Below are 11,026 nucleotides of genomic sequence, written 5' to 3'. Positions count from 1 at the left end.
GTATGATATATTTTTTTAATTACGAAAGCACAAGGGCGCGGGCCGGAATTCATAGGCCATACCGACAATGGTCTTAAAAAAATAAATGCATTTTATGCCATTTTTGGTCCCCGAGCCGGCAAATTCCAAAATTGCAGCCAGGAAGCGATCGGGTGTAAATGGTGCCTATACGCCCGTGCGGATACTGCCGGGCGCGCACACCCAGGCGAAGTTGGCAGAGTAGAAATGGGAAACGTATAAAAAAAGATTTATAGGTTATTTGATATAGCCCGATCCGCAAGTACACCGCGGCACGGCAGGGCTGCGGGAGCCGCTTTCTGCAAAGCCACTAAACGCTCCCCGAAACGGCGAGTCCTTGTCCAAAGCTACGATCGCTTCTTTTTACCACCCCGCCCCGGGATGCTTTTTCCCGAAGCTCCGCGGTGCCGCCGCCGCCGCCGCGCAGGGATTTTTCAAGGCGAAAAACCCCAAATTATTTTTTAATTTTTATTTTGTTTTTAATAAGCTTCTCACACCGTGGAGCCACGCTCGCTCCGTCTCCCCGGACCGGAGGGTTTCTCAGCCCCCGCCGCCCGGCCGGGGCAGCCGCAGCCCCGCACGCGTGGGCACCGCGGCGGGCAGCGCGGCGCGGCCCCCGCTCGCCTGCCGGCTCCCGCCACCGGCCCGGCCCGGCCCCGGCGCATCCCATTAGGGACAGACAATGCGTCTGGCTACACGTGAGGCCTCCTCACAGGCCGGGGTCAGTCGCCCTCGGTCGCCCCAGTCGGCGACTTCAGAGGCGCTGCCCTCCTCGGCGCTCAGCTGACGGACTAATTGAATTATGCCCCTTTTTTTTTTCCTTTCTTTCTTTTTTTTTTTTTGGAGGGGGGTGGTTGTTGCCGAGAAAACCCAACACGTGCGGGAGGTAATTAATTACCCCGCCGCCGCCCTCCGGAGACAAGCAGGTAGAGCCGCCGCGGAGCAGAGAAAGGGGGGGAGCGCGGCTTCACCTCGCCGCCACCGGGCCCCGGGGACCGCAGGTCGGTGCCCGGCTGTCCCCGACCCTGCCCCGGCGCCCCGGCTCCCCCGCTCCCGGCCGCGCCGCGGAGAGGGCTACAATCCTGCCGGGTCCCCCCCCTCTCCTCCCGCGCAACAGCCGCGGGGCGTAGCGCGGGCGCGCAGCGAAGGCGGCCCGACACCCCCCCCCCCGCCCCCCGGGCGGGTCCCCTCCGCTCCCGCCTCTTGTTGTTCTGCTGCGATCGTGCACTAACGGCAGCGAGGGACTCACCTTCCAACTTTGGGACTGTTCTTGGCGGCCGTGGCCTGGGAAATTTGAGTGTTTGACGGGCACCGGTGTTACCTCTCGGGGAGATTTTATACCGGTGGCTTTTTTTTCTTTTCTTTTCTTTTTTTTTCTTTTCTTTTTTTTTTTTTTCTTTTCTTTTTTTTTTTTCCCTCCCTCCCTGCAAACCCTAAAATAAAGAATGCGGAGTCTTTCCCGGGGCTGATTGGGGGGAAGGATGTGAAAGGGCCGCGGTTATAAAGCGCTGCTTGAAGCAGACTCTCAATGCGTCTCTGAACTTGATCAGATTTTACGTTTCCTGCAGAGAGCCGGCGGCGAGCCTGAGACCTGCCCAATAGCCAGACTTGGGGGCTCAGCAAATCTCAGGATATTACAATTACAGCCATCTTTCTTTCTGCCTTTTATTTCCACTCTTGCTCCCCATAGTTCTTTGCAAATGCTTTCCAGAACAGAAAATGAGTGGATTTATAGCGCTGTCTGCAACTGATAATTATTCCAAGGCAGAACGTTGCCTTTGCAAAATAAAATTAAAAAGAAAAGAAAAAAAAAAAACAACAAAAAGGAAAGAAAGAGAGAGACGGGGAGAGGAGGGGGGAAGAAAAGATCAACGAGTGTAGGAAAAATACGGCGCAGGAGCCGCCGTACTTGGGCGCTGCTCGGCCGTGCTCCGCGGGCCGGCGGGGAGGGGGGGACGCAGCCCCGCTGCCCGCGGAGCGGGGTGCGACCCCCCGCCGCCCGGCGCATGCCCCCGCCGCCCTCCCGGCGGGGAGCGAGGGAGGAAAGAGGCGGCTGAACAAAGTTAGCCCCGGCCCGGGCAAGCTGTGCCCCGCGCTTCCCGGGGGGCTGGGGGCAGGAGCGGACCCTCCCCGCTCGGCGCGGGGCGGTTCTGCCCCCGCGTTTAGTCAGTAAAGAGAAAAATAAATAGAAAAATAAAAATAAATAAAATAAATAAAAATAAGTAGAAACAGAAAACCGGCCTCAAAGCCGCCGGTGCGGGTTTTAACGGGATTTTATTTTTGAAGCAGCGCGGCGGGTTTGCAGCAGCTTTACGCTTCCCCCCCGTGTGGCGTGGGGCGGCGTGGGGGGGGCACGACACGGCGGGACACGGCGCGGCGGGACACGGCGGGAGGGGGGCGGTGGCGGCGGCGGGGACAGCGCGCACGGCCACGCAGCGGGACACAGGGACACGCACCGTGCGTGCCCGGGGGTGCCCGCCTGCCCCTCGGCACGGCGCGCTGGGCCCCCGGGCCGCCCCGCCAGCACGCAGGTTCCCCGCCGCTCCCCCCGTCCCGTCCCGTCCCGTGTCCGTGTCCCCGTGTCCCCCCCCCCCCCGTTTTACCTGCGAGGCGCCCGCGCCCAATCAGCGTCCCCGGCGGCGCGGGGCGCGTGCCAATCAAGCGGCGCGCCGCCAATGGGACGGCGGGCGGCGGGTCAGGTGACGCGGGCGGCCGGCGGCTCCCCATTGGCGCGGCGCGGCCTGGCCCCGGAGTTGGTTTTATGTGCGAGGCGCGGGCGGGCGCCCCGTCAGTGCCCCGACGGCGCCGAGCGGGAGCGGGGCCGCGCTGCGCCTCGCCCTGCTGCGCCGCCCTGCCCTGCCCGGCCCGGCGCGGGGGGCGGGCGGCTTTTTGGGGCTGGGTTTTATTTTTTGTTTGCTTTTGTGTCGGACGGGGGGTGCTCGCCTCGCCTCGCTGCCCGCCCGCGGCCGGGGGCCGCGCCTGCCCGCAGCGGGGGGGTGGGGGGGCGTTTTGGGGTGGTTTTGTACTTTTTTGAGGGCGTGAGGAGGCGGGGGGGGTGCGGGGGGGGAGCAGGCTGCCGCCGCACCGACGGCCCCGACCCCATGACGATGCTGCTGGATGGAGGGCCGCAGTTCCCGGCGCTGGGGGTGGGCGGCTTCGCGGCGCCCCGCCACCACGAGATGCCGGGCCGCGACGCCGCCGCCGCCGGCATGGGGCTGGGCCCCTTCGGGGACTCCTCGCACGCCGCCGCATTCAAGCTGAACGCGGCCCCGCACGACCTCGCCGCCGGGCAGAGCTCGGCGTTCACGCCGCAGGCACCGGGCTACGCCAGCGCCCTGGGCCACCACCACCACCATCACCACCACGCCGGCCAGGTGCCCTCCTACGGCGGGGCCGCCGCCTTCAACTCCACCCGCGACTTTCTCTTCCGCAACCGCGGCTCCGGCATCGCGGACGCTGCCTCCGGTACGGCGCAACACGGGCTTTTCGGCGGCTCCCCCGGCGGCTTGCACGGCCCCGGCGGCATCCCGGACACCCCAGGCTACCTGCTCTTCCCGGGACTCCACGAGCAGAGCCCCAGCCACACGTCCCCCAACGGGCACGTGGACAACGGGCAGATGCACCTGGGACTGCGCGGGGACTTCTTCGGGCGACCGGATCCTTACCGGGCCGTCTCCAGCCCCCGCACGGACCCTTATGCCGGCGCCCAGTTCCACAACTACAACCACATGAACATGAATATGGGCATGAACGTGGCGGCCCACCACCACCACCATCACCACCACGGCCCCGGGGCTTTCTTTCGGTACATGCGCCAGCCCATCAAGCAAGAATTGTCCTGCAAGTGGCTCGACGAGAGCCAGCTTAGCCGGCCCAAGAAGAGCTGCGACAGGACTTTCAGCACCATGCACGAACTGGTCACCCATGTCACCATGGACCACGTCGGGGGGCCGGAGCAGAACAACCACATCTGTTACTGGGACGAGTGTCCGCGGGAAGGCAAATCCTTCAAGGCGAAATACAAACTGGTGAACCACATTCGGGTGCACACGGGGGAGAAGCCTTTCCCCTGCCCCTTCCCGGGCTGCGGCAAGATCTTTGCCCGCTCCGAGAACCTCAAGATTCACAAGCGGACGCACACAGGTAAGGCCCGGGGGCACGCGCCTCCCGCAGGGCTGTGCGGGGCTGCGCGGACGGGGGCGGAGGGCTGCCGCCGCTCCCGGCCCCCTGCGCGCCTCTGCGGAGGGAGCCGTAGAAATGCTAATGAAATCTCATTTTAGGTGACTTCCGCTCCTTTTTGTTTTATTTTTAGGCCTGATTGGCGTCTCTCCTGATTAAATCAGCGATACTTTTGTCAAAGTGTTTTTATTTGCAGCCCTGTCTTCTCTTCAGCCCTCCGCCCGGGTGGAGGGAAGGGGAGGGGAGGCAGGAAGCAAATGTATTTTAGCTTGTATCCTTAAGTACGTCTTGTAAAACTGTCCGAGCCGCTGAATTTATCTTGGGTCTTCTTCCTCCCCGGGCTCACCCAACCGCTGTCCCTGCCGGAGCCCAGCGCGGGCCTGGTGGGAGGTGAATTAAAAGTAACAAAGGGTGACCCAAATTTATCCGACATGTAACAAACCCTGCTGTCCACCTTCCCCTTCTTCATTTTTTGGGGTGCTTGTGTATCCCCAAGGTGGAGCGAGCAGGGCAGAGGCTGTCCTGGGAGGAGGCAGGCGGGGATGGAGAGGGGAATGGCCCTCCTTCACCCTCTCTGAATTTCACAGGTGAGAAGCCCTTCAAGTGCGAGTTTGAGGGCTGCGACAGGCGCTTCGCCAACAGCAGCGACAGGAAGAAACACATGCACGTCCACACCTCGGACAAGCCCTACATCTGCAAGGTGTGCGACAAATCCTACACCCACCCCAGCTCGCTTAGGAAACATATGAAGGTAATCACCCCTGCACCCCAGCCCTTTCCTCCCTGAGCAGGGATTGCTCAGTTGCTGGCGTGCTCAGGGCTCCTTTCCCGGGCCAGGGCAGAGCTGAGCGGTGCCTGCCGCAGCGCTCCGCACTCCCAGCATGGCCCGAGCAGTCTCCGGTGTCTAGGCCGTGGCTGGAGCAGAGCCCAGGGAAATGGCGTAGTTTCTTTTTGTGCTCCCACCGGTGCAAGTGTTGCCCAGTTTCCAGAGCGTGGCTCGGTGCTGGAGGGCTGTGCAAATGCACCCTGGCCTGTGGCTGCAGCCCCCGAAGCCGGGACGCTGCAGCGAAGTGTCTGCGAGCCGAGGCCGGCGTTTGCCGCTGCTGCTCAGGGTGGCTGACAAGGCATGAACCGCCTGCTTGCCAGGCAGGGGCCAAGTCACTGGACCCCAGTGTCCCTCCTGCATAGGGGAGCATCCCAGCGCAGCTCAGCGGGGTGGCGGGGACCTCGGGCTCGTTCCCATCTCTGCCTCTTGGTTTTAGGTGCACGAATCCCAGGGGTCGGACTCTTCCCCTGCAGCCAGTTCAGGGTACGAGTCCTCCACCCCCCCTGCGGTGGGCTCCGCCGGCAGTAAGGACTCCACTAAAACGCCGCCGGCCACCCTTCAGAGTAACCCTGGACACAACCCTGGACTGCCCCCCAATTTTAATGAGTGGTATGTGTGAAGGCAGCTGCTGCCCAGCCAGAGACTGGACCAAATGCGTTGGGAACAAGGGAAAAAAAAAAAAGGACAAACCAAGCCAACTGCAGCTCGCTCCCACGGAAATGGAGTTTCCACACCGACGACCGCATAGGGCTACACCTAGTTAACTGCCAGGATCCGGAGGAGGGGGTCTTTTATTATTATATTATAATTATTACTATTTTTTTCAAGCCCAGATGCTGGACTAGCCATGTCCTTTTCTCAGGATTGGATTTTTTTTTTTGTTGTCATTTTTTGCAGTCACAGTCGTTTCTTTGATATTTTTTTCCCTCCCTGCCCCAGTCCCTCTTCCTCCGATTCCCCACTTTTTTTTTTTTTTTTAATTTTTAATTTGTTTTGGTTTTCCTTCTTTCGGTGGGATGTTGACATGAGGATGAAAATTCTCTTTCGCCTTAGTGGTGATTGTTTAAACTTACAGTCTTAAACCGTGCCAAAGTCCTGTTATGTCTTGAACTTTCCTCTTGAGCTCTCCTGCTGCTTCTTTCTCTGCTTTCCTCTTCTTCTTCTCTCTCTCCAAGCATTACACTTGTGAATGTATTCTCGTCTGATGGGGTCGGTCAGTATTTTTCAGGATGAGGATGTGGTGTTTATTCTACCCAGATTGTGACGTTTAGTATAACAGTTGCCTTTTTGTAACAACTTTTTTTGTAAATACATATCCATGATGCCATATTTATCGTTCGTAATTTAATTATTGATACAAAGTGCCGGGAACTGAACAATATTTATGGGGAAGAAAAAATTGTTTTCTAACAAAAAAAAATACAAACAACAACAAAAAATCCAACTCTGTACAGGTTTTGGTTATAACTGCTTTAGCATTAAAAGTTTATTGTTTTGGAAAGAGCCGTTTTGACCTCCGCCGGGGGACGGGGGCAGCCGCGGGCGCCGTCGCGGGCCCGGTTCGGCGCTGCCGCCGGGGCCGGGCCGTTGTTGTCGGGCTGGCGATGCCGGGGGAAGCCGCCGCCGCCGCCTCCTCCTCCTCCTCCGCCTCCTCGCCGCTTTTTCTCCTGTCCCTTTGTCCCTCCGCCGCCCAACGGCTTCTCTTCTCCCCCACCTTCCCGAGCGGACGGAGCCCGGGGCGCGGCGCCGCCGAGGGAGAGGAGCGCCGGGGGCAACGGGGCCGCCTCGACGGGGAGGCCCCGACGGTGAGTACCGGGCCGGGGCCGCGCAGCGCCCGACGCCCCTTGCATGCACCGCGAGGGTGTGGGGACGGGCACGCCGGGCAGGGACGGGCACGCCGGGCAGGACCGGCCCCGCGGGTACCGCGCTGCTTGCCGGGGGGACCCCGGGGCGACTTCGCGGCGCGCCGGACTTTCTCCGTTATCGTCTGTTGTTTGTTTTTTTTTCTTTATTTCTGACTAGGATACGGAAAAGCCTCCCTGTCCCCAGGAGAGAAAAGGGGGCGAGCAGAGACGTCTCAGCCGAGAAACTTCTCCGGCGCCGCCCAGGAGCCCCAAGCAGCCAAAGCGACGGTGGAAACCACCCCCCCCACCAGCAAACCTCCGTGCCCCCGGCGGCCGGGAGATGCCCGTGGTCCCGGCGGACCGACCGGAGCTCCGGCAGCGATGCAGGCGGCCTCCTGCCCCGGCGGAGCGCGGCCGGTGCTCCCCTGCAGCGCGGCCAGCCCGGGCGTACGGCTCCGCAGCCGCATCCTCTCCCAGAGCGCAGGGACCTTACCGCGGGCTAAGCCCAGCTCCGGGGCAGGCAGGGACCCGCACCACGGGCTCCGCACCTCCGCTGACCGGGAGAGACCCTAGACGGGGCCATCTTGAACTTGACTTGGGGCACTGCGGGAGGAGGAGGAGGAGGCCCGTCCCCTCCAGGGCAAAGAACCTGCGACACCTTGCATGCTTTAAAAATTCGGTTTAAACAAATCTACCCTCTCCTCCCTCCAAAAAAAAAAAAAAAAAAAAAAAAAAAGAGGTTTATCGGGGAGAAAAAGCCAGGAGAAAGGTGAATCGCAGCCTCTGCTGCTGCACATCTGAAGCAAATAAAAAAATTCCCCCAGCCCGCTGCAGGCAGGCTTCCCGCTCCTCACTGCCCAGCCCAGCCCCTTAAGATAGCTCCCTTCGAGGTGTCCTGGTCAGACAGGGATCTTTGCTCCTTTTATGCTGTGAAGTCTTTCTCTCACTGTGCGCAGAGCCGAGCCCGGGGGCCGGACGCGGAGCGCTGCCGGGCCGGGCCCTTCCCGGGGGACGAACGGGGCCGCCCCGCGCCGCGGCGGGCGAGGAGGAGCGGAGCCGCCGGAGGCCGTCGGGTTTCCTTCGACACCCTCCTGGGTCGTGTCTGCGTCGCTACGGACCGCGCCAGGCTTGAAAACGTGCCGGTAGGTTCGGTTTTGTTACTGTTTAGCTCGGAAGCGGGGAGGTGCGGGGTGCGTAGGGCTGGGCGGAGGAGCGCTCCGGGACGGGGTCTGCGGAGGCGTCTGCTGCTCTTGGTCCCCCAAACACCGTCCCAGAGCGGGGCGGGGCTGTGCTGTGGCCGGGGTTGTCCGGCTTGGGGGAACCCCGTCCCGGGTGCACCCGGGAGGATGCAGCATCTCTGGGCCCCCGGAGGAGCAGCCCCGCCGGCGGCTGGGTGCGGGGGCCCTTCCTGGCCCCGCAGCGGTTCCGGCTGGTCCCCCAGGCCGTGCTGGCGTACCAGCCCTGCTCCCTGCCCCTGCAGTTGCTTCCTTGGGTTGGGAGCACAGCCCTTGCCATACTGAAGCAAGGACTTAAAACCAGCATCCTGGATCATTTGGCTTCCCCTGGGCAGCCAGCCGGTCCCCCACCCTGGGGCCTCCCCAGCCAGCCAGGGCTCACACCCAGTATGGAGAAGGGGGGAGGAAATTGTTGTCTGCACTCTGCTGAGGTCAGGGCCCCCCCTCAGCCACTCTGCAGTCCATCCCCCCCCTCAAAAAAATGGGGTATGGATGGGGCACGGGCGGCTGGGGTGGGTGTGTGTGTGTGGTTTGGGATGGAGGGTGGATGTGGGACTGGTGCAAAAAGGGCTGGGGAGCTGTTTGGCTGTGAAATGCTTGCAAAGCACAGGGTTCAGCACCAGCACCCTGAGGTGGGGCAGGAGGGCCATGTACCCCGAGCATGGCATGCTGTGCTTGCTGGTGGGTGCTGCTGTCTGTGCACTGCCTCTGCCCCCCCAGCAGCTGCTGCTGGCCCCGAGGCCTCAGGGGTGAAGGCCAGGGAAGAGCTGTCTCACCCTGCAGCTGAGTCCTCAGCTCTCATGGACAAATAAGAAGGGCTTTTCTGTAAAAAAGAAGCAAAAAGGCTCTGTTCCTCGCCCTTGCCCATTGCAGGGAGATGTGGAGAGTCCTAAAGTGGGAAAGATCCTTTTTCCCAGGTTTCTTAGGCTGGTTTTGTGCGTTGGGGTGAGACGGCTCATGATTTTCAATGCCAGGGCCTGGCAGCGGGGACCTGTGGGCATTCCCTGTGCTCACAGCTCAAGTGAAAGCGTTACAGAGCTGGCCGGGGCAGGACAGTGCTGGCAGAGCAGGTGCCATGTTAGCTCAGCTTTTAGTGTGTCATTAATAATGGATCTTGTGTCACATGCCAGAAGAGTCCCAGGACTGTTCCCAAAAAGGGGCCGTATTCTGCTGTCCTCTCCTAGACTGGCAGCTCCCTTGAAGTTGCTGTGCTTGCTTGTGTGAGCGGGATTAGGTGGATTTGTCCCCCAATAAACAGAACTTGGAATAGTTTTCTGAAAGGGATAATGTGGATTCATTGTGCTATAAAGAATCTAAGCAGAGGCAGGCGATGAGCTGGAGCCATTCCTTCTCTACCATGTTTTGAGCCATTTTGAGTCATTGTTTTTGCGTATCTGTCTCTGTGTCTGGTGTAATCCTCTGAAAATAATATATTTTTTTTCAAGCTTTGTGCATGCCATTAGCAGCTAGTGGTTGCACACAGTGTGAAGGCAGAGTCCTGAAGGCATTTGATCAGGTTGTGTTCAAGTGTCTTGACGCTATGGCATCAGGAATTAAGTTCCTATAGTAACTCTGTTGGCTGTAAAGCTCCGAAGCAGTGCATAGGGTGTGGTATGGCGTGTTTGCAATTTTTTTTTTTAATATAATGTTCCCAGCTTAAAAGCACCACACACTAACGCTCACTCTTTTAGCTGAGCCTAACTTTCATGACTGTTTGATAAACCATCCTTGTTATTTATGCTGTTAGTAGGATCAAACTATATGGAAAATATCTCTGCAGAGATGCACTCTTGTTTTGGAGAGGTAAAACTGTAGAGGAAGCCTTAAATGCTTTGCAGAAATCTAGTTTTATTGTGGACTGTGCAGAAGGAAATAATTTGTGTCTTACTGACTAATCTGCACATCCCCTGAACTAAGACACTTGGTTAACCTTGCTGTGCCTTTTGTATGGGTTAAAAATATAATCTGTGATGTCTTACAAGTGCCTGCTCACCTGAGCATAACTGCAGGCAGTAAAAATGCTTGCGTAAAAGCATCTGTTCTGTACTAGCCGTGGAAAAACCCTCTGCAGAAACCAGGGAAGGCAGTTGGCTAAGGAGGCACAGATATATTTTAATATTAAGATGCTAATTTTTATTCTTGGCAAAGAAGGTTGTGTGCTGCTTAGGTTTTCTTTTAGCTGATGCTTTGGGAATGTTTCTCCATTTCAAATGTTTGTGTGAAAAGAAACTTTAATAAAAAGGGCTGGGGAAAAAAAAAGAGGAGTTTAGCTGAATGATTTTGTTTTGGCAACTTGTTCAATAGTGGCAGCTTTGAAATTGCCAAAGCTCGACTTTGAAATGGTTGAATGGGCGATACGTGAAGTTCCTTTTGAGGGAGACCCAGCCCGCACGCTGGGGATTCATTCCTGTGCACGCTGGGCAAGGTACCCTGACCTGGGACAGCCGGGAAACTCAGAGAGGGGAGAAGTCACCAGCGGTCCTGCCGGGTGGAAAGAGACTGGGGAAGCTGGAGAGGCTGAATGGCTGAGGAGCATAAAGGGTACATGCAGAATAGGGCTATTCCCATGGTTTTGTCCTTTTTCAGAATGTCGTATAATCCCGGTTCGGGCCTGCAGTCGTCCTGCAGATACAAAATGGCTCTTAGGTGGGTTTTTTTGGGCACTTGGCATGGTGGAGCAAGGGGCTGGGCAGAGATCTGGAAGCTTTTGAGGAGGCTGTGCCCTACCTGGCTTCCAGCATCTCTGGTGGTCAGACAGAAACTGGTCTGTGGGCAGGAAAAAAGTAGAACATCGGCAGGGTTTGGTGGGGGGGCAAGAAGTGTTTTGCTCTGCAGCCGGTGCGGAGGGCTGTGCCCGGGCAGGTGCGGGGCTGTCACTGCTCCCTGTGTTTCAGAGGGAGCGGAGTGGGGGTCTGGAGCAGAAA

The 11,026-nt window shown here is 58.9% G+C and overlaps 1 protein-coding gene across 1 annotated transcript; it reads left to right on the top strand.

Moving 5' to 3' along the window:
• The first annotated feature begins 3,119 nt into the window (after positions 1–3,119).
• On the top strand, positions 3,120–5,642 carry ZIC3 (Zic family member 3). The gene is made up of 3 exons (XM_068412026.1): positions 3,120–4,161; positions 4,785–4,948; positions 5,460–5,642. The coding sequence occupies exons 1-3, from the start codon at positions 3,120–3,122 to the stop codon at positions 5,640–5,642; spliced, it is 1,389 nt and encodes a 462-aa protein (XP_068268127.1).
• The last annotated feature ends 5,384 nt before the right edge of the window (positions 5,643–11,026 follow it).

This window comes from Nyctibius grandis, chromosome 13 (genome assembly GCF_013368605.1).
Source record: "Nyctibius grandis isolate bNycGra1 chromosome 13, bNycGra1.pri, whole genome shotgun sequence".
Classification (NCBI taxonomy): Eukaryota; Metazoa; Chordata; class Aves; order Nyctibiiformes; family Nyctibiidae; genus Nyctibius; species Nyctibius grandis.
Note: the sequence above shows the minus strand (reverse complement) of the source record. Positions and strands in the feature narration are given on the sequence as shown.